This window comes from Carlito syrichta, unplaced genomic scaffold (genome assembly GCF_000164805.1).
Source record: "Carlito syrichta isolate Samal-C Ts95f unplaced genomic scaffold, Tarsius_syrichta-2.0.1 Scaffold301031, whole genome shotgun sequence".
Taxonomy (NCBI): domain Eukaryota; kingdom Metazoa; phylum Chordata; class Mammalia; order Primates; family Tarsiidae; genus Carlito; species Carlito syrichta.
This window is the reverse complement of record NW_007245127.1, coordinates 135,937-159,013: the sequence shown is the minus strand read 5'-3', so window position 1 is coordinate 159,013 and position 23,077 is coordinate 135,937. Positions and strand designations below refer to the sequence as shown.

Sequence of the window (23,077 nt, the reverse complement as noted above, 5' to 3'; positions counted from 1 at the left end):
GGAAGGCCATGTGTCAGGCCCTGCGTGCAGGGGGAGCTCTGACCAGCAAGAGTCTTTCCAGAAGGAGGTCCTGGGCCTCCTGCATGCCCACCCCAGTACCCATCACCACACATTCCCCCCGGGCAGCTGCAGCCTGACCACCAGCAGTTACCAGCGGCCGCCGTGGTATGTTTTTAGGGAGCATCGCGGCCCCTGCTGTGTCATCAAACCTCTCCTAAAGGTGCCTCCAATTCCATTCCCTCAGCCTTTCCCTTGGAGGGAATAAAGATGAGAAGTCTCTATTAAGTGTGAATGCTGGAGATAGGTGGGACAGCCCTAATTCCTGACTGATCTCCTGACAATGAATTCATTCCTGAAAACACAGACTTCCCTGCCAGGACCGCAGTCAGTGCCAGGAATCCAGTGCCCCAGGAGCCTCGGCCCCAGCCCCACCCTGCTCCCGGTGCAAACTTCCTCAAGCCCTACTCCTCCTGCCCCTTGCAGGCGCCATGTTCCCACTCCCCACGCTGTCCCAGGCAGCCCAGCCCACAGCCACCAGGGCTGGCACCCAAGACACTGCCATCCTGGCCCACACAAAGGGCTGCTCCCGCCGCCTGCCCCTCCCCAGCAGCGGCAGGGCCCATGGATGCAGATGGAACCGGGAGCTCAGAGTAAATTTCGCTGAAAACAGGAAACCACAAAACTCAGATGCGTTTCACTTATAAGGGTCCAGAGCAGAAACAGGCGCAAGCAGTGCAGGAGGAAGCTGGGGAGGAAGTGTGGTGACTGTTTTGCTGCGGGGCACCTCCCTCTCCACTCAGCAGCAGCTGGCCTGGGGTCTGGCAGCCAGATTCTTAGAAGTTGACTCTGCCTGGAGGTCAGACACGGAGGGCTGGGGCCAGGTCGCCCTCCCCAGGGAGCAAAGCACACTCTTCCTGAGCTGGAGGAATGGGAGTCTGGTGTGTGGGCTTGCCCTTCGACTGGAGGGGCAGACCAGCTCCGCCCCAAGCAGGTGTCACCTCCTCGCTCCTGCCCCGAGGGCCCCCAAGCATTTGTGAGAACAGCAGCCTCTTTCTAGGGCAGCTGGACCCAGTGTCCATGGTGGCCGGTGGAATAGAAGAGGGGACCCAGGGACAAAGCAGAAGCTACTTGAAGTGTCATTCGCATAGCAAGGCCTGAGCTCACCCCTTCCTCGAGGCCTGCAGGCCCCGAGCCCAGGGGTAACAGGCGGCCCACAGTGGCCCACGCCTTCGGGCCTAACAGGCAGCTCCCTGGCTCCAGCCACAGGCCCAAGGCTCACAGCTGCTGGACAGCCTGGAGCTGCTCCCTTTCTCCATCCCCCAGGTCCCCTAAGCCATCTGACAAACTTCTCCCTGCCTGCCGGGCCCTTTGTCCTTGCTCCAAGACCTGACTTTCAGCACCCAGACCCAGCTCAGCAGAGCCGGTGTAGGCTGCTGGAAGATTGGACAACACCCTACGTGGAGCCTGGGGTTCCTGTCCTGCTGGAGGCTGGAGGGGCCTGCCCAGCCCCGCCTCATGCCCACCCACCCTCTGGCATAGCCGTCCCTGTTTCTACCCCCAGGTATAGAGAGGCCCACTCACTCCCCTCCCAGGCTTAAAATCCTTCCATCACAATTCCACAAAGGACTTTCCTTGTATACATGTATAAAACAAATCCAGGTCATGTCCAGAAGAAGCAGGAGATGGGAGCATGCCTGCCCCACTGCTCCCAGGTGCCACCCAGACTCGACCAGGCATGGATTGCAGGGAGGGAAGACCAACGGCAGGGTGGGAGGAGGAGGGAGCCCTAGGCCTCGGGCACTTTAGAAGCAGAGTGGGCACGTAAGCCTGGCTCTGACAATGGATCCACAGGGCTTGCACCTGTTGCCCCCATAGTTTTTAATAGCACGCCCCTTTCACACTCAGCAGCATCTCAGTGTGGACAAGACATTCCATGGCACCCTTGCCATGACCCATGCTGAGCAGTGGGAGTAGGGGATGGGGAGGGTGGAGGGGAGGGGAGCCCCTCTCCACTCACCTTCCCAGCAGGCCCCACCCACCCCTCATAGCCATCTGCGGTGGGTGGTGCAACCTCTGGCCTGGCCTCAGATTGCCCAAGACACCAGTTGGCTCACGGTGGCCACCGGGCCCCAATACGGACTTCCTGTTTTGGGGTCACTGAGCTCTGGGGGCCAGAATGCAGGCAGTGGGAGTCCCAGATTGGCTTGACCTGTTGACAGATCCTCAGAGAAATTGCTGGTCAGAGGCAGCTAGGGAAGGCTCTGGTGGCTGGGAATAGGTAGACCTATCCCAGAGCCCCCGTGAGTAGAGAGAGTAAGTCTCACAGATGAGCAGCTTCAGGCAAGACGGGGTCAACCGCAGAGAAGTCTCTCCACAGCTTGTCCTATGTCTCATGCCTGGGAGAGGGGCACTGGGTGGTCTGCCCAGTACCCATCTTGTCCCATTGATGCCACCACGTCCTAAGGCTCACGTCTGGGGGAGAGGCTGCAGAGCTGGAAATTCTGGCACTTCTTAGGATGCAGATCATTTGGCATCTGTAGCTGGTGAATTGCAGGTCTCGGGGGGGGTTCAAGCACCCCAACATCCTTGGGACAGGGGCTGAGTGACCCCATATCCTCTCCCTTCCCCCGTGTGCCATCCAGGGGATTGAGGGCCCGGGCATCAGCGGTATTGCAGAATCTAGGCTCAGAGCAGGAGGGAAGGAGCCAGGGAGGCCACTCACAGGGCTAGCCCCAGCTTAGCTGCACCTGCCCCAGACCCAGCCACAACTTCCCACTGTCCCCTAGCTGGTTTAGATGTCCTCAAAGTTTGGGGAGTCCGGGACAGGGTCTGCAGAAAGAAGGAGAAGCCACGTGAATGGGGACTCTTCTGTCCCTTACCCAGCAGCCCCACACCATGAGGAGTGAGCCTGATGCCCTGCAGGCCACGGGGCCATGACCTTGTAGGTCACGGTGCTGCAAGGGTCAGGAAACACTTACCCAGTGAAGGGAAGAAGACATCCCCAGGGCCCGGAGGAGACAGGGGAGTGCTGGGCTCGGAGAGCAGGTGCCGCCCAGACTCAGAAGGCTGCCGCTGGGCCACATAGGACAGTGGGGGCCTGGGCTTGGCCTCGGGTATCCCCTGGGTGGGTGGTGAGGCCTCGAAGCCAGGGTTTTCGATCCCTTGAGTGTTGCTGCCACAGAATCAGAATTCAAGGTCATCTGTGTGCCTAGAGAATGGCCTCTGCCCTCCCTGCCTCCCACTCCTCTCTCCTCTGCTTTCCTCATCCCCAAGTTTCAGCAACCTCTCTGGGCGAGAAGGCAAGAGCCAGGCCTGCAGAGAAAAGGCATGGGCTGCGCTCTCCCTCCTGCCCTGAGCTGAGGGCACCAGGGCTGCACCCCAGTTCCTCCCTGTGGCCTGACCAGCAGCCCCAGGCCTAGCCAGGAAGCCTGGGATCAGGGTCACTTCCAGGAACACCAGCCTCAGGAGTTTGGGGACAAGTTTCTCTTCGGTCAGTAAAGTTGATGGCATCAGGCTTGAACGTCCTCAGAGCTTGTCTTGAACCTAGGGAAGGGGTTCCCTTCTTCCCGGTTGGGGGTGGGATAACCTCTGAAGACCCCGCCAACTCTGAGAGTCACGAACGGGACTAGCTCTGACCTGTCTTGAAAAATCATCTCTTTCAAACACCCAGGGAAGCTCTGGGTTTCGCGTGGTGGGACCAAGTCGCTGAGTGTGGCTCTTTCCCTAAGCACATCCTCCAGGCCGGGCTGCATGCCAGCTTCCCGCCCAGAGCACACCAACCACACTCCCTATCCACGCCACCCCACCCCTGACCTGCTGCCCACTCTGGGTCCCTTCCGCGTCTGCCTTCATGTCCTGCAGTGGCCTGACAGCTTTGTCCTAGGAGTGCCCCGCGGGGAGGAGCCACAGCTTTAGGGCCCGGCTGGGGTTGGGGCCAACCCGCTGCGCTCCTTTACAGGTTTCTGCCCCAAATCAACGGCTTCCTCCCTGTCCCTATCCTAGCCCGGGCTGACCACTGAGGCCCAAAGGTGGGTGCATGGCTCATCCTCACAGCATCACAGCGCAGCCTGCTGGGTGAGGGCGAGCAGAACAGCCAACCGGCACAGATGTGTAGGGTTCGGCAGCAGATGGCAAATGATCCTCTGACCAGCTGTGCTGGGCAGCTAAACAGGGACCCTACCGCACAGAAGTATCTCCTCCCTGACAGCTGGCCCTGGGGAAGTTTGCTTGAGAAGGTCGCCACGGGCCTTACCTGTCCATCCGCACCAGCTCCTGGGCACCTAGGGACAGACAGAGAAGCTGGTCACAGGAGGGAAGGCTTCCCTGGACAATAGCCCGGCTGGCAGATGTGCTGGGGAGACAAGAGGGGGCTGGGAGGACCCTGCTCCACCCCGGACTCCGCTTCTGTTCACGTGAGAGGCTGTCTGGAGTGTTCTACGTGCCTGTCCAGCAGGTGGGGCCCCAGTGAGAGGCCCATTTGGAGAATGATGAGACTGTCGGCATTTTCTACGTGTGTAGGACATCTGCCACCAGGAAACCAGAGGCCACTGGCGCTTTTTCCTTTGGCTTGACTTACACAGTGTCACATCGACAGGATTTCAGTATCAACCAAAGACCTGAATGTGCTAACTGCTGTTTCCTGCTTGGGTATGTGAGGCATTTTGGTTTTTAGCCATGACTTACTGGGTGGGACTGTTCGAGGTCAGTTCCTAATTAGAGGGTTCCTGGTCCTCTCTATCCCATCCCCTCGTCGGGTGGGAACGGGGGGACTATCTCTCAAGGGAACCTTGGGAGTCCGCGCACCCAATCAGGGCTAAGCCATTTCACCCACCGTCTGCTGCCTCTCATCCAAGCTACTCCTGCCTTGCTGCAGTCCCGGGGTCCCACACACGGACCCCAAACTGGTAGGATTTTATCGCACAGCTCCCCCCAGGGAAGAGAGGGTACAGTGACCCCAACTTCCCTCTTTCTTGTAGCACCCCATGTACTTCCACCGATCCTTCTCATTTTAAAGCACTTTACTGCTGGTTTTGATGGGGAAACGGATGGTGGGGGAGGGGCGCTACAACACAACAAACACGGGGAAGTTGCACAAAAGTTCCTGAAATCTCTTAGAATCGTGGCTCCTGTTGGTGGGGCGCCTCCCATGGGTTGGGTGTCATGCAGGTACACAACATGCATTCCCCCTTTCCGTCCTCTCCACCACCTTTTTGGGGTGAGGATTGTTGGTCCCATTTTAGAGCTGAAGAAACTGAGGTTCAGTCAAAGCCGGATATGAATCCACAGCTGTTGGCCTCTCCAGCAAACTGCCCTCCTCAGGGCTCCCAGTCCCTTGTTTTTCTTCTTTCCCGAATGTGGCTCAATCCTGAGCAGGCCTTCAGAGACAGGCTCCTGGCCAACCTCCCTCCTTCCCAGAGTGCACCCACTCCCCCGGCCTGCTGCCCCTGTTTACCCTACCACACCCCCAATTCTGGGTACTCCTGTAGGGAGTTTGCAAGACTCCTGAGAGTAAGACTAAAGGTGGCCACAGGCCCCGAGTGACCCCCTGTGGGGCTCCAGGTGGGGCCCCCGGGAATGAGGGGAGGGAAGATGTCAAGATGGCGGGGGCTAGCCGAAGAAGTCAGATGCAGGCCGAAAGCCACCTGGTGACAGAGCCGTCCTTCCTCTGTAGCACCCCATGATGAGTGAAACTGTCTACATTTTCTAAGTGTGTAGGACGTTTGCCACCAGGATTTCAGCCAGGCAGAGGGCACAAGGGCAAAAGACTCCTACCTGCCTGTTTTCGCAGGACTCAGATGGACCAAGGCTCACAGACAAGGTCAGGGGCCAGGCAAAGGGCACTGTCATCGGGAGGCAGGCAGTGAAAGTGTTTGTGGCCATGACTTAAAGCCCGGCCCCACCACTTATTTGCTGTGTGATACCTTAGGCAAGCTAGTTAGCCTTTCTGGGCCTCAGCTGGCTCATCTGTGAAATGGAGACAGTGGTAGGGCCCAATTTTGGAGTTGTAATGAGGAATGAGTGAGAGAATGCACATAGCAAGCTTGGCATGGGGCCTGACCCAGCAGCCCTGTCAGTTAGGGGTTGCTGGCTATGACGTGCAGGCTGACGAGCATTTTGGTTATATGGTGGAATCGTATCTTCTGGAAAGAGCACAAGTAGAAAGCTCTGAGGTTGTGTGCCAGCTCTGCCACCTACTAAATTATCTAACATTTGGTTAGCTAGGCTTAGGCTTCTCATCTGTAGAGGAAATGGTGGCTGGGCTCGGTGGCTCAGCCTGTAATCCCGCGCCTTGGGGAGGCTGAGGTGAATGGATTGTCTGAACCCGCGGGTTCGAGACCCGCCTGGGCAGGCGAGACCTCATCTCTACAATAAAAACCAAAAAATTAGCCGGGTGTGGTAGCGCACGCCTGCAATTCTGGCTACTCGGAAGGCTGAGGCGGAAGGATCGCCGGAGCCCAGCAGGTTGAGGCTGTGGTGGCCGGGAGCGGCCACTGCACTCCAGTCTGGGCGACAGAGTGAGACTCCAACTCAAAAAAAAAAAAGAGGAAATGGTGGAACTAAATTATCTCTAAAGCCACTCCCACTTCTGATATCCCAAAGGTCATTTTTGCCCCCGACAATTGGTACTAATTACAAAACAAGTACACCCCTACCTTAAGGCAGGTCCTCAAAGGGTCTCTGAGTGGCAGCATTTTTATAAAGTAATTTGAGCCACCATATATGCTTATTCATTCATGCAACAGATACGTATTGAGTGCCAAGCCAGCACTGCCTAGGAGCCAGAGGGGCTGGTGGGGACCCAGGCCCTGGAAATGGCATGCCCCCGTCCCTTCCTGTCTCGCGGCCATCGAGCCCAACTTCTTGCAGAAAACGTCACAGCTCCCAGCTCTCAGTGGAGAGGAACTGTGCCTGCCTTGTGCCTCTGCTAATCCCAGGGACTGTGCTGGGGCTGGGGCAGGTGGCTCACACCCCACCTACCCACCGAGGGCAGGGATACTCACGGCGGTTGGATACGGCCTGCCTTTGCTTGTAGACCAGCAGCAGGATAAGTGGGAGGCAGAGGATTCCTACGATGCAGGCGCCCGTAGCCAGGGCTGCAGCTGTGATGTCTGAAAGGGCAGAGAGGCAGCCAAGGTGAAGTCCCATTCCTACTGCTCCTCCCAAGGGGAAACTGGGGTCCAGAGAGGAAAGACCAGGCAGCTGGGAGACCCACCTTTAAATATGGTGCCACAACGAGAACCACAGCGACCCCCAAAGGCATGGAAGGTCTAGGATCTCCTTTCAAAGAGAGCCCCATGACACCCCCCATGTGGTCCTAGAGCATGCACACACACACGCACACACGCACATGCACACACACACGAGCACTATCGCTCACAGCTGCAGCAGCTCCAGGGAAGAATGGAACAGAGGTCTCAACCTGGCCTGTGAGGGTCAGGTGGACTGCCCTGGACTGCACGTTGTTCCCTGAAAAGAGGGAGCAGGGCCTTTGCAGACCCCATGCCACGGTGTTCAAGGTCCAAAAGGAGCCCAAGGGACGAAAAAGTTTTGAAAATAGTGCTGATGGCTACATAACATTGTAAATGTAATTTACACCACCGAATTGTCCATGTGAAACAGTTAAAATGTTATGTTTTGCCATAATAAAAAGCCTCAACTCACCCCAGAGATCCCTTAGCTCTGGGGCAGGGCTTCTGGAACCTCCACTTCTTAATTTCACCACACAAGTCTTGGGGGAAAAAACCTGGGGCAAGAACTAGAGAAGAGTGAATCCTTGTCTGACAGTTTCAAATTTTATTTGTATTCTTTTTTTTTTTTTTTTTTTGAGTCAGAGTCTCACTCTGTCTCCAAGCTGAGGTGCAGTGGCATGATCATGACTCACTGCAGCCTCAACCTCTGGGTCTCAGGGGATCCTTTTGCCTCAGCCTCCCAAGTAACTGGGACTACAGGTGCATGCCACCATGTTTGACTTGTCTTTCTTTCTTTTTTTTTTGTAGAGACAAGGTCTATGTTGCCCAGGCTGGTCTCGAACTCCTGGGCTCAAGCAATCCTCTCACCTCAACCTCCCAAAGTGCTGGGATTACAGGCATGAGCCACTGCGCCGAGCCTCAATTTTTAAACATATTAAATTACAGAAATATAAAATGTACAAGTTAAAAAAATATTCAAATGTCTCCTCTTCCCCTGCACCCTGGCCCCCTCCAAAGAGACAGTCACTGTCTGCTGGTCCTTGTATAGGGTCTAGAGATACTTCCTGCATCTGCCGCAGATAATGGGATCGTGTGACAGTTGCTTTTCCCACAGAGCATAGCCTGGACATCTCTCTATATGAGCACAGAAACCCACTTCATTCTCCTAGGGTTTTATCACTCAGCTCCCCCAGATTTATTGACACAGTGGCCTCTTTGTGGACATGTTGTTTGATTCCTCCTTCAACATAAGTAATGTAGCAATGAACTTCTGGCTCCCTTATCTTGGCTCACTCTGGCAAGTTTATCTGTATGTAAATTTCTCGCAAAGTCCTGAGCCAAAGAGTATGTGCATTTTCTTTTAGGCCATTGCTGAATTGCCCTCCAAAAAGGTTGTAACCACTTCACAATCCCAACAGCTTGGGGAGGTTTGATTTATTTTAGTCCATCTGCTGACTGCAGGAGTTTTGCTGGGAACAGACGAGCCCTCGGAACCACAACCAGCGTAAACGCACTTCCTTCCCAATTTTAGCCCTTCCCTGGGCCAGAAGATGGGTTGGGATACCTCGTCACAGTGTCAGCTTTGCACCAGAGAGCTTCAGGAGGTGGGTGGGCTGTGGTCTAAATGCTGCCTTCGCTATTTCTTTGGGAATAAAGGCCGTTTTTGTACTGCTTGACAACCTGATGGTGTAAACAAGCTTTCAGGGGGTTTGTTCACACCGCAGAAGAGAACAAACTGTTTTCAGGCACTTCAGAAGTCCCCGCTGGTACAGGAACAGTTGCTATGCTAATTACAAAGCAAGTTCCGCTCCACATTAGAGCGGGTTCCCTGCAGATCTGAGCGAGGCTGCGTGTTGACGCGGGATATTGAAAGTAGAGACATCCTATAACTCAGCTGTTTCAGTGTCTCAAACCTCCACCAAAGGACCATGTTGCAGGCAATATTTGAGAAGTCGGTCGCAAAGCGCTCTTTCTAGCCATCGAAGCGGGTCTCCTCTGCACTGCTTCTAAGCAACACTTTGTGAGATTCGTCAGGTGCTCACTGATTCCTGTTCCCTGTCTGCCCTGGGACTTGGCCGAATCTTCCTGCCTAACTTTCTCTCCCAGGGGAGACTTCCCCCTCTGTGGCTTCTCTGGGGGATCAGGACTTGGTTTCACCTGGAGAGCTGGAGGTTCTTTATAGCCTGGGCTGAGTGTTGAGGCTGTGGCAGAGGTTCGAGGACAGGTTTGTGGGCCCAGCTGTGCTCTGAGGCCAGGGGCATGTCTGCAGAGCTCAGCCTTGCCACAGTAACCCACCCCACGCCCCAGCATGGCCAGTGCCTAGGCTGGCACCCACTGGGAAAGGGCCTTGCCTGCTCACCATCCAGAGCCCGACCCATCCTGGGAAGGTAATCAAGCGCTGGCAGAGGTAACTGCCAGCACCCCACTGAGGAGTGTGCCAGGCCCTGACACAGCAAGGTGGTATGGGAGGGGCCCGGCCTGCTCAGCCTGTCTTGGCCAGGGCCTGCCACGTAACCTGTGGGGATATGCAGGAAAGGGAGCTGGGCTGCTTGGTTTCCAGGAGGAGGCTGGGTGGAAGCAGACACAAGCATTTCCTGCTTTTCTGGAGAGATGGGCTGCCTGGCCCCTTCCCTGGCTCAGTGAAAAACCACAGCCCCTCAGTAATGCAGGCACTACTGAGGCACCAGCTTCCCCCGTCGCGTCCCCCCATAACCTTCCCCTACCCCAGGCTGACTCGGACTTTCATGGGATTTTGTAGTCTCACTCCTCCCCTGCTTCCCAAGGATGATGTCAGTGGGCTTGGGCCTACGTCAGAAAAGGAAAACACAGAGAACCTCTTGGCTAGACATCATTAAGCTGACTGGGCACCATGGCCAGCTATGGAGCAGTGTTAGGGAGAGCAGGACTGGACCTTTCCAGAGGTAAGCAACGGTAGACAGTAGCACCCAGAGGCCAGCCTTGAGGTCCACTAAGCACAGTGACATGGGTCACCAGACAAGTGTTTCTGAAAACAGGGCTGTGTCCACAGTCAGTTACCACCTACTTGCCATCCTGCCTCACCACAGGGAAGTGGATGCATTGGCTTGGAAAGCCAGGCCTAGAGTTATACGTCAAGGAGAAATACTAACCAACACTCACAGAGTCTCGCTCTGTGGCAGGCAAGGTTCTTGGAGCTTTACGAATATTACCTCATTTTAGCCTCATAACATAACCCTGGGAAGTAAGTGCTGTTCTAATCATCATCTTCATTTCACAGATGAGAAAACTAGGGCACAGAGAAGTTGAGCAACTTGGCAGACTTCTGAGCTTGCTCTTAACCACTTCACCACACTGTCTTTCACTAGCATGAACTCAGGTTGCAACTATGGCCCACACACACAGCACTTTTTTTTTAATTAGTCGCCAATATTTTAAAATTGAGAGAGTTCACATAAAATCTGTCAGGTATGCGGGGGCTTTGCTTCTGGCTTTGCTTGAAAATTGAGTGGCTCTAGGCCCAGTACAGTGGCTCACGCCTATAATCCCAGCACTTTAGAAGGCCAAGGTGAGAGGATTGCCTGAGCACCGCCCCCTCTCGGTTTTGCACCTGGTCTCTCTGGCATTGTCCCTCCCGACACCTCTCGTCTCTGTTCCCAAGACTGGAATCATAGACTGGTTTTCCAAAAACTGGTGTTGACAGGGGAAGGCAGGGTGTGCACACAGAATCGGGCATTCTGGAATCTCCTCATGGCTCTGAGTCCCCTTGCCTACTGGAACCCCAGTATCCCCCACCCCGGGACACTGGGGTGGGGACAGAGATGTCCACCTCACAGGGCATTGAAGCTCTTCAAGAGTTCATGGAGGAAGAAGCGGGACTAGATGGCTGCTAGGAGTGGAAAGAGCCATGCGGAGGCGAGTGTCACACATGCCCCATGGGTTGTTTGGCCACCCTGTCCCGTACACAGGCACGGGAGTGCATACACAGTCACAAGCCTGCTACATGGGAAGGAAGGGGCCGCTCGCAGGCCTCTCTCCACTCTCCACAGAGAGCCAGCAGGTGCTGAGGTGACACCTGGGCTCTGCAGCATGCAGGGAGAAGGGCCTAAACCAGAGGCTCTCTTAGTTCCACCTAGGGCTGGCTCAGACCAAAATGCATGTTCTAATTTTGCTCTTGGCCTGTCTGTTTGTTGGTTCAAAAAAAGAGTAGTTTGAGTTGACAGTTGCCACGGCCTTTGAGTTGAGGCGTGATGGGGGCTGACGGTCAGCTGTTCCCCACTCTGGCTTGGGTCCTCACGTGTGTCCTCCTAAACACTTTTGTGTCTCCAGGGCATAGGCAGAGGCTGGTCCACACTGAATGACACATACTGGGTGGGTACAAGGACATGGAAGCCAAGACCTTCTCCTCTCAGAAGAGGGAGGCGTCCCTAAGATGTCTCTACACTGCAGGGCATTCTTCCCACCTTGTTCAGACACCCTTAGGGCATTGTCCCCTAACCATGTAGGGCACCTCTCTGGGCCAGCCAGGGGACTGACTACCACCCGCTGCACCATGGCACCGCGGTCCAGCCCCTTCCCCCAGGCTGGGAGGACAGTGAGTGAGCAGAGTCAGGGAGGCCTGCAAGCAGATCCCAGCTGTGCCACCCTGGGCTGTGGGAGTTTGGGCAAGCTAGCGCATGTCTCTGGGCCTCTCTTTCCATGGACACAGAGTGAAGATGGTGAAGCCTACTTTAGAGAGTTCTTCTAAGAATCCCCTGAAATGGTAATACTTAAAAGGACTTAGCACAATGCCCAGCACACAGCAGCACAGCAAGAGCTCAAGAAAGGTAGTTCCTCTTCTCCCTCCTACCTCCCCCACACAGAACAAAGGAATTTTAAGTAGTTGAATCCTGACCCAAGAGGACCCCCATGGCCCCCAGCCTTCCCAGGCTGCAGAGGGCTGATGGGCAGGGCGGCACCCAGTACCTGTCATGGGACACACCTACAGCCAAAGGTCACTGCCAGGACTCAGCCCCTCTGGGGAGTCAGGAGCAGAGACTGCCGCCCACCCCAGGCCCGCTAGAAGGGGAATGGGCTTCTGGGGGCTGCAGCCAAGAAGGGAGCAAAAGGGAGGGCAGCAGCAGAAAAGGAAGACTGAGGAGGTCCGTGGGCTTCGAGTGACCAGGCCCAGAGGTCTGGGTTGAGGATGGGGACAGAGGAGACCAGGAAAGCCAGAAGGGGCAAGAGGGTGGTCCCTTACTTTCACTCTCATGAGGGGAGGGTGGGTACGCAGTGCATTTGGGCGGTGCATCTTCACCTGTGGAGCAAACAGAAAGGGGGTTAGATGGGCGTCGGCCCCAGGAGGCTGGGGGTCTGTTCAGGCCGTTGCCCCCCCATCACAGGCATTCACGCTAGTACCCACTCAGCAGTGTTGGTCCAGGCAGCCCACACATGTGTGCACCCATGCACACACCCTGGCATGCTGTCCCACTGCCCGTTCTCATGCCCCCCCCAGGGGCATGTGGATACCCGTCAGCATCCACACTTCTGTCCAGTCCACTAGCCCTTGCATCCTCTGGACAGACAGACACACACCACACATGTATCCCCCAACAGCCGTGTAACCAGCCACTCACCCGATCGCAGAGCACGTGTCAGTCCTGCGGTTACCTGTCCCCATGGTGTCATCATGAGCACCCAGTCACAATCCCAGCTCAGGTGCATACAGCCTCACACATCAAAAAGTCCCACTGATACATATGTAGTCACATATGCCCCCCACCCCCATCACATCAGCTAACCACACACCCATACTCCCTGGAGGGCCAGCGTCACCCGTGCAGCTCCACCCATGCAGCTTCCAACACAGTGACATGGCCACACCTTCAGACACACAGTCCCACATGCTGTCCTCACCTGCCTGCACCTGCAGCTCCATGGCCCCGTGGACCCTGTGCTCCGAGTGGTGGTGCCTGATCTCCACCACCAGGCAGCAATAGAGGCCACTGTCCAGCAGGGTCAGGTTGCGCACGGTGATGGAGAAGTTACCATGGTGGTCAGAGGTCGCCTCCAGCCCGTGGCGCTGGGCCATGTCCTGGCTGGTGTTGGCGACCTGGTGACCTCCATGGTGCAGGTGAAGGTTCTGGAATGTGACATTGCGGATGGGCCGGCGCTCCGAGCAGCTCTGCACCTCACCCCGCGAGCTGCGGTACCATGTCTTGTAGAAGGTCACGTCATGCCCTTTGTCCACGGGACCCAAGAGCCTGCAGGTGAGGGTGACGTTCTGCCCCTCAGGACACACATACAGGGAATACGGCGTGGCAATCTTGAAGGCTGCCACCAGACCTGCTCAAAGAGAGGAGAATCTGGTCACCTGCCTGAGCCAGCACTACTCCTGGAACTTCCAGAGTGGAAGAGAACCATGATCTCAGCCACTCGCCAGCCACAGGCCTGGGCAGATCAGCTGACCTCCCCAAGCTTGCTTCCTCATTAGCACCTGAACCCCACTCCATCTCCAACTGTGTGGGGGGAGCCACAGGAGTTTCTCCAACTGGAGGTGCCCCGGACAAGGCAAAGAGGGACCCCAAAGCAGGCCACACACCAGGCATGTCCCTCTCCTGGGTAGAGCGTGGACCCTGGCTCCAGCCTCTGCACCCAGCCTGCTGGGTGGGAGACAGGATGAGAAGCAGAAAGGCTGTTTGGAACACTCTGCTGGGGCCATCAACCCCTTTACCCCTTCCCACTCCTGGTACTGGATATGCCTTTCTGTCTCATTGAGGAGCACTAACAGAGCACCTACGAGTGTGAGGCCTGTGCCAGGTGGCACCTGGACGCCGACACATGGCCTTCCCATCCACCGGGAAAGATGGAGGAACCCCACAGGTGAAGGCAAACCAGTGCCAGCCTTCAGGGCACTTGGAAGAGGGAGGACACGGCCTCCAGGGGTGGTTAGGGGACATCCTGAAGGAGGAAGGGTCTTTGGACTTGGTGGATAGATAGGATTTCAACTGGTAGGGAGGGTGCCCTAGGCAGGGTAGTGGGGAAACAGAAAAACCCAAGGTGTCCGGGGGACAGGGACAGGGAATGCATGAAAGGTCGTCTCGTCCGTGCACCTGCCTCCCAGCCAACCTTGCGAGTACTTTCTAGTTCAGTTTCTTTTTCACTAAGCAAATTACTCTGCCCTGATTCTCCAGCATTTAATTGTGCTGCCAGCAAAAGCACTGACTTTTGACTACAGAACACCAGGGCTGGAAGCCCTGTCCTCTATCCAGCCTCAGTTTCCTCATCTGTACAATGGGGAAATCACTAGTTACAACACAGGGTCATGAGAGGGCTAAACAAGGGAAAATACGATGCTCGAATGCCCTCTGCAGACAGATGAGGGGTGGCTGTGATGATTACACATCAGGGTTATTTGCACTTCAGTTGGCGTCTCTTGTTGGGGGCTCTTGTAGGTGTGGCAGACAGAGAAAGAGGGTTCGGAAGTGTGTACAGAGCCCAGACTGGTGTGGCTCTTCATTGCCCCTCGGACTACAGAGGAGATGACCCACCCAAGGTCCCCAGGGGAAGCCTAGCAGAGCAGGGACTAACCAATCTGTGCCCCTGGCTTTGTCCATGCCCACCCAGTCTTCCTTCTCACACACTCGTATGGGATGGGTGTGGCCACAACTATGACCAGGACAGAAAAAGGAGCTGAGGAGGACCAGGGAAAGGGCTCTCCCTCGTGCTCCCAGGAGGAACCAAAACCCACCCAAGAGTGGGCCCTAGCGTGATCTCTGCGCCTTCCTCAGCAGGCATGTGGCAGCACTCCAAGTCCCTCCCCCAAGAAACAGACCCTTTCTCCCTTTGCCTGACAGCATCTCCAGCCCCAGAGCCCCTCAGTGGGACTCAGAGCCTAATTCAGCTCCAGCAGTATCTGTCACCAGCACATCCAAGCTAGGCTGTCGAGGGCTGGCTGAGCAGGGGCAGGACTGCAGGCCTGGGTGGGGTGGAGGTGGGTGAGGGACAGAGGGAGCAGAAGTAAGAAGAGGAGCACGCTGGGTTCGGTGGCTCAGCCTATAATCCTAGCACTTTGGGAGGCCGAGGTGAGTGGATTGCCTGAGCCCGCGGGTTCGAGACCCGCCTGGGCAACTTGGCGAGACTTCATCTCTACAATAAATCAAAAAATTAGCTGGATGTGGTAGCACACGCCTGTAGTTCCAGCTACTTGGAAGGCTGAGGCGGAAGGATCGCCGGAGCCCAGCAGGTCGAGGCTGCGGTGGCCGGGAGCGGCCACTGCACTTCAGTCTGGGCGACAGAGTGAGACTCCAACTCAAAAAAAAAAAAAAAAACAGAAGAGGAGCACCAGGCTGAACTGGGTGGGGGCAGGGTGGGCCAACTTGACAGTGGACCGGGCGTGTGAGCAGGAAGGTAGGGCAGGACACCAGGCTGAAAGCCCTTAGGATCCACTGAATGGTGTTTATGACCTCAGGGTAGCACCCACAGTGCAAGGCAACAGGAAGAGACTTTATCCCGGAGGCAATTTCCTTGAAGCCCGCAGGGGACACAGAGAAAAGCAGAATTTAAGGGCAGCGGGGCAGGGGGCACTGCTCAATCCCAACAGCCGCCCCACCCACCCACACACACACAGGCCATCCACTCCTAGGTCCCAAAAGGACCTGTCCCCCTTCTAGGAAAAAAAAGGAGAAGCTGCGCTAGGATTCAGGTTTGGGGGACAAGGGAAGATGTTCAGTTTCAGGCAGAAGGGCCAGACAGGCTTTGTCCTGGGGTGGGGGAGGGAGGGCAGGCCAGAAAACATCCCGTTGGTTGTGTCTGAGACCACAGCCAGGACAAGGCCCAGAGCACCTGTCCTTGGAGGGCATTCAGGGGCACAGCGTGGGGGGAAACAGCACACATACACACACACACACAGAGGGGCCCACAGCTCCACACCTGCACACATGCACGTGTGTTACCAGGGAATGTGTGTAGCCTGGCTGGAATTATAATCATTTGGTGGGAGGATGTTGCTTATTGTCAGGAACAGATCCTTTCAGACACCTGGGTCATTGTCGGAGACCGGGGAAAGTGGGTGGAGAGGAAAGCCCCTGGCTCCAGTGTGGCCGAGAGCATTCGGGACAGGAAAATGACCCGGGGTCTGAGTATGTGCCAGGTGGGAATCATCCCGTCACTGTGCTGCCTGTGGGACCTGGCCCCCACCCCAGTCCCCACCCGCCACTGGGTAAGAAGGCCGGAGCACCTGCAGGAAGAATGCCATGATCCAGAAAAATGCCAGGTCTCAGGCTTGAGTAGCAAGACCCCTTGCTGTGTGCCCCTGGCAGGTCCCACCCTTCTCCGGGGCTCCTTCTCTATCTTTTAACCTGAGAGGCACCCCATGTTCCTTCTAGACCCCCTCCAGGTCTGAAATCCTGTGGACAGGAAGAAAGGTCATCTTAGGACCACTGATTATATGTGAGGCACTTGTTGAACACTTTACACTTTTCTCGCTTAATTCTCATAACACCTCCTGACATAAGTATTATCATCACCCCCTTTTTGAGTCAGGGTCTCACTCTCTCACCCAGACTGAAGTGCAGTGGCACAATCACAGCTCATTACAACCTCAAACTCCTGGGCTTAGGAGATTCTCTCACCTCAGCCTCCCGCGTAGCTGGAACTACAGGCGTGCACCACCACATCCAGCTTTCATCTCCATTTTAAAGATGAGAAAACAGTGTCAGAGAAGTCACAGCCCCCTCCAGAACCTTCCAGTAGAAGGGCGAGCCCAATACCTCATCCTTCAGCTATTTAGAGAGAATGAACTGACCCTGAGTTGACCTCTGTGACCTCCAAGCTCTGCCTCAGACACAAACAGAAAACATCATGGTTTCATTCCACAAATATTTACCAAGGTCCTAGCATGAGCCAGGCCGGTGGCAGAGAGGCTGTGGGAATGCAGAGTCCCTAAGGGACGTCAGCTCAGAATTCAGTCTGCTTCTGCCACTTTCTGGCTGCAGCAGACTCGGTCACAGATGGGGCTCAGCCTCTGGTAGAAGCTTCTCAGCTTCTCGGTGACATCTCAGGATGTCAGTCTTTGTGACCTTCACCTCTTTCCACCCAGAGGGCCCTAGTGAGCCCCTGTGGGTGTGCACGGAATGGGTGTGTGTGGGTGTGGACTGGTCTGTGTGTTTTCACTGACGGGGTGTGAGCTTAGCCCGCAGTCGCCAAGGCAACGCCCCAGCCTTTGGAGGTGGGTCCCCAGCTTGGTTAGTAGGGCCTAGGAGGCCCCACCCAAAAGGCAGCACCCTGTCCAGCAGCTAGGGGTTGCCAAGTAAACAGTCACTAATTGCCTGCTCTTGCTGGCCCTGCATTGGATTCAAAAGCCCCGGTCCTTGGCCTCATGGGGGCCCCAAAGAGACTCGGGACCTGGTTCCAGTCCCTGCCAGGCCCTGTCCCCCAGGATGGTCCACAGAGGCTATGGGGAAAGCCTAGGCTCTGTCATTATCAAGATGCAGAGTGCAGAGGGAAACAGGGGCAAGGACCAATCAGGACTGAGTCTGCCAGCACGAAGAAGGAAGCGCCCCAGGGCGAAGGCTGAGGGCCTGAAGCCAGCAAGTCTGCCTTGGGGCTCCTTGGCCAGTGAGGACAAAGGGCATCTCGGATGTGTTTATTGATACCTGCCCCCGCAGGAAGTGTCCATTCACATCAGACCAAGGGGGCCGGGAAAGGGAAGCCAGGCTCTATTGGAGGAAGCGGCACTTCCAGCACCTTGGGAACGCGTCCATGCATCCGGGGCTGGAGGCTGGAGGCTAACATGCCTCCCCAGGGAGGGCCTCGACAGCTGGCCAGAGGTCCCCACCAGTGGATGCTTCTCTGGATGACTCCATTCCAGACTCCCCACAACCCCTGAAGAGGACCATGTATAGCCCAGCTGTCAGCTCCAGGTGGCAGCCCTCATGGTCCCATTCCCTGAGGGCTTCCTGAGGGTCTGAGTCAAGTCTTCTGGCCCCTACTATCAGTGCAGAAAGCTCAGTGGTAGTAATGGCATACTACTTTGTGTCAGGCATCATTCTGAGCACTTTGACATGGATTCACTTATTTTATCCTTCCACTCTTTGTGGCAGGTACTATTACCATCTCCATTTTACAGGTGAGGAGACTGACGCACAGAGAGGTCAAGTAGCTACCCTAAACTCTCACAATTCATAAGTGGTAGTGCCAGGATTTGAACCCAGGAAGCCAAACTCTGCAGGGTTAGTGCCATCTGACTGCTCTCTAGAAACTAAAGGTACCCAGTGCTGACTGGAGGCCCCACCTCCTTCCTGCAGATGGACAGATGGCCTAGCCAATGAGGGCCCAGCTTGCTTGGGCAGCGTCTATATGTAGTTTTCCTTTTGGTTTTACATTAAATAACATTGAATCATATATAGAAAAAGTTATTCCTGTTTCAATTCTCTTTCAGTCCTGATTATATCAAAGAGAAAGTCCCAGTTTGATGCCAATATGGCTCCAAAATGTCTCTGTCCCACTTGCTAATCTCTTTTTTTGTTTTTTTGTTTTGGTTTGTTTTTTGCAAGGGACAGCAGCAGGTTTCAGGCTCAGAGCCTTCCATGGGCTAAAGTTTCCAGCTAGAATTTAATACCCTTATTTGGTTTTCCTATTACATACTTTTATGATTTTGTTCTATTTATGGCAAGTGATACTGGCTTTCCACTTACGGTGGTGATGGAAAGTTTCCTTTTAAAATCTACTTACTCAAACAAAATAATGAGTAGATATAAAGAAAAAATAAGTAAATATGATGCTAGGCAGACACTACAGACAACACAAAGGTGATAGGCAAATGACCAATGCCCAGGAAACACCGTCATGGAATTACCCTTCAGAAGAGAATGCTCAGCCTTGCTGAGACCATGTCATCCACCTGCCCACTGCACAGATAAGAGGAAAATGTGCAATTGTGGTCCCACAATGAACAACCAGCAGAAACAGGGCTTGACCCCAGGTACCTGTGGGAAGTAAGATCCTATGTGGAAAGGGTAAAGGAACTTGACTTGCTTGGTTAGTAGCAGAGTAACCGCATTACTGAATTACTGATGGGTGAGATGGTGGCCACTGTGTTTCTCTTTAGGGATGGCCAACCAAAGTGAATAGTCCAGGCATGGTGGTTTATTCGTGTAATCCCAGCACTTTGGGAGGCCAAAGCAGGAGGATCGCTTGAAGCTGGGAGTTTGGGACCCATCTGGGCAACAGAGCAAGACCCCACCTCTACAACAACAACAAAAAATTGGCGAGCCTGATGGTGTGCCCCTGTCATCCCAGCTACTTAGGAGGACTGCTTGAGCCCAAAGAGTTCGAGGCTGCAGTAAGCTATGATCACACTACTGCACTCCAGCCTGGGCAACAGAGCAAGACCCTTTCTCTAAAAATAAGGAAGTAAATAAAATATGGCAACCCCTTCAGATCACTTCCCACTGTGGGAGCATTTCTGTCCTCTCAATAAATCCTGTTTTCTCAAAAAGAATAATAATAATAAAATAAAGACCAGATGCAAGAAGGATCCCCACCAAAATAAGCAAACCCTGGGCCAGGCTTGCCTTGAAGCTTCACTATCCCCATCTCTGGACAACTTTCAGAGAAGAACCTGCAGTACCTCCATGAACCTTTCAGATTATAAGTGCCCACAGGTGTCTATCAGGCACCTTCAGACTCCGGGATGTTGGAGATTTGAGTCCCAGTGAAACCAGGCAATGCCTCTCAACGCCCTGGAGATTTCACAGGACCCTGTAGGCAGCAAGAAGCTCAGGCAGAAAGCCAATGGCACATGGCCTAGGGAAGCCAATAAATACCGTCCTGTCACCCAGGATTCATGAGCAGCCAGGGACCATGTTAAGTGTTCATTCATTGGCTCTTCACAGCAGCGCTCTGAGAGAGGTACTCCTGTCACCCCATTTTAAAGATGGGGAAACTTGCTCCGGGATGTTGAGCAACTTGCCCTACGTCAAAGAGCAGTAAATGGCCACCTTGGGATTTGAGCCCAGATCTCACTGGCTCCCACAGCCAAACTGCTCAGCAAGGGGTGTGCCCTCCGGGATGCCTTGGGTGTGCTGGTGCTTCTGATAAGGGAGTCCGTGGGGCCGTCGGAAGCCACAGTGCTGATCCAGGGTTCACCCTCCCCTGGTGAGGCCAGACTGGCCCTGAATCATGGTGGGCCTAAAGCCTGGGGTCCAAGCTCAGTGTGTGGGGCTCAGTCATTGCCAGCAGCCACCGCCTCCTTCCTTTCTTCTGCTCAGGCCTGAGACCCCATACACTACGTGCTTATTGGGAGGGGAGCCCTGTCAGCTTCCCAGCAGCGGTCTCTGCCTGTCCACCCTCTCCCAGGGAGGTTAGTCTCCAGCAGAACCTTTGCCCAGCTTGCAGGGAAATAGGAGCAGCCAGCCTGGCTCAGCAATGGGCCCCCAGTATCGCTGGCCCCTGAGTGTCACCTGGCATTGGGTGGGTGCTCCCTCATGCCATGAACTGGCCTCAGAGCTGTTTCTCTCCACATCAGGGCCTCAGGCAGTGAGTTGTGGATTTCCTAAGAGCTGCCCTTTGCGGCGTCAGAGGATTGCAGCACTGGGTTACTCAAGGTCCTGCAGCCTGGTTCACCATGAAGGGGAAGGTGGGGTCTCTCCTCCCTGGCCCCAGTGTGCCCCCGTGAGCTTAGATGTGCCAGTCCCAGAGTCTAGGATGCCTGGGTCAGCCTGTGAGGACAGAGCAAGAACAGTCACTTCCACAGGTCCTGGGAATGCCTCTGGAGAAAATGAGGCTCTGCCATCCTTGGGGTCTCCGGGGTCTTGGCTCCCCGGGTGCCCGCCCTGCACCCATCTCACCCCAAGGCAGACCCAGGAAAGGGGTATCTTCGACGTTCCCTGGGCTTCTGAACACCACATACACCACCACCATTCTCCTCCATGCCTGCCCCACCCCAGGAGCTGGAGAACAGACCTGCACCAGCTACTCTGTTTTGCCTTCCCAGGCATAAGGGCTTTGACCTTGAGCAGTCCTGCCCAGCAGCACCTCAGCAGGCTGGTGAGTGATCTTCTCAAGTTATAGAGCCTTCTAACCACGCCTGCAGCCAAGCCTCCCATCTGTTGTCTCCCTTGTTGCACACTGCACTAGGTAGTTGGATGGATATGTGAGTGTGCCCATGTTACAGCTAAGAACACTGAGGCCACTTGAAGGTTAGGAGGACTCTCCTGACTTTCAACCAAAAGCCGCATTGAGCCCCAATGACCTCCCAGAGCTGGACCCAGGAAGAGATGACTCTTTGGTGCACCCAGCTGTTTGAGTAGTCAAGATCTCTGGGAGTGGGGGTCTCTGGCTGCACAGGCAATAGAGGGTGGGCAGTTCTGAGTTCCTATTGGAACTGGACGCTCCGCAAGCCAGATCCCCATGCCCTGCTTCTCCAGAACTCAGTTTCCCAAATTGAGACTACTGAACACAGAGCAGCCCAGCCAAGTGAGGGCTGGGTGGGGGGGTGGGGAGAGCAAGAAAACAGGGTGGGCCTCACAGGGGCACTGGGAAGGGTGGGCTGGGCAGGTGGCCCATGACCATCCCCTGCTCCTTCTTGAAGCCATGCCCTGCCATAAGCCATGGCCTTGGTGCCAGGACTGCCTCACCCTACCCCCAACTCTCCCCTACCTTTGGCTGTTGTCTTAGGAAGCCTCCAGGCCAGGCTTAGGCAGCTCGGTCAGTGGGATGTGGGCTCCCTCCCCCTCAGAGGCCCAGATCGGCCTCTAAGTGCTAAGGTAACATCCTGCCTGCAGGTACCCCAGCTTGCTTCTGAGGTGTCTTCCAGGTTCTTTCTGTCTCCCCTCTCCCTGTTGCAATGTTGCCCTCTCCTTCTCTTCTTCCAACCCACCCATTGGGTCCTTCCAACAAGCCCTCCACCTCCCTCCTGCCTCCCTCTGACTCCCAGCATGACTCATATTTTCCCTGGGCCCTCCCTGTAAATTTGGCTCCACAGGCTCCTGCCGGCCCTGCTTCTCTTGAGATCCAGCCCCTCCAGCACTGGGCAGGCAAGAACCAGGGACCCGTCTGTGGACACCAGAGCTTCTGTCCCCACCACGAGCAGCCCCGATGTCCCCGGCCCCATTACTCTCTGGAGTTGTGATGGTCTGGTCTTTGGAAGGAGAAAGTGGTGCTTCCCCATGTGTTACTTTTGTGTTTGAGCTGAGGCAACGGGCCAGAAAGGGCCCATGGCCGAGCTGAGAGAGTGTCCACGTCCTTCTCGGGGTCCCACACGGGCCCCTGATGCAGCCTTGCTAGAATGGCAGGAATTGGCTGACTGCTTTCTCTGGGTCATCAGACACTCAGACTAAGGACCAGGTGTCAGTGCTCCCCATGTCCGGGAGTGGACCAGCACCCACCCCGACCAGAGCCCACCAACGCTCAGGCGCTGGCTGAGAGTGCCACACCCCCTGCACCCTCTGGGATTCTGAAGCCCTGAGGCCAGAGGGGCAGGGAGATGCCAGCTGTCAAAAGCCTGTCACATCCACAAGAACACACTGGCGCTGCTCCCCCGCCCCAGTCCTGTCCCTCTCCTGCTCTGCAGAGGCTACGTGTGTCCTGGGCTCTGGGCAGGGAGCGTTGGACGGGCAGCCCTCAGGGGACGGCCGTGCCTACTGCCTGGGCAGCTGTCAGTCAGCAGGTGTGCCCCATGCCTAGCTGGGGCACTTGACAGAGCTGTCACTGCACCCTGCCCAGCGGTCTCAGCAGCCCCCAGGCGGTGGGTGGAAGTGGGATGTGCGGTCACAGCAGGCTGAGGGTACGCCTTCATGCTCTGGCCCCCGCCCGGGCCTGCCGGCCTCTTCCCCGGCACCCAGCCTCCCCGATCTTACCTCGGGACGCCACCAGGAAGACAGCGAGGAGCAGCGGGCCCCAGCGCCTGCTGCCGGCCTCCAGGACCGGCG

General features: G+C 55.7%; 2 protein-coding genes across 3 annotated transcripts in view; one reads left to right on the top strand and one right to left on the bottom strand.

The window, feature by feature from the left end:
- Positions 1-23,077, top strand: part of CDH23 (cadherin related 23) — a 379,551-nt gene that overhangs the window by 313,656 nt on the left and 42,818 nt on the right. The gene's annotated exons all lie outside the window — the stretch shown is intronic.
- On the bottom strand, positions 1,827-23,075 carry VSIR (V-set immunoregulatory receptor; the record flags this gene model as incomplete). The annotated part of the gene is made up of 7 exons (XM_021710750.1): positions 1,827-2,829; positions 2,979-3,172; positions 4,253-4,280; positions 7,002-7,109; positions 12,406-12,462; positions 13,062-13,490; positions 23,006-23,075. Coding segments are annotated over 7 exons (924 nt in total), but the record flags the coding sequence as incomplete, so codon positions are not given.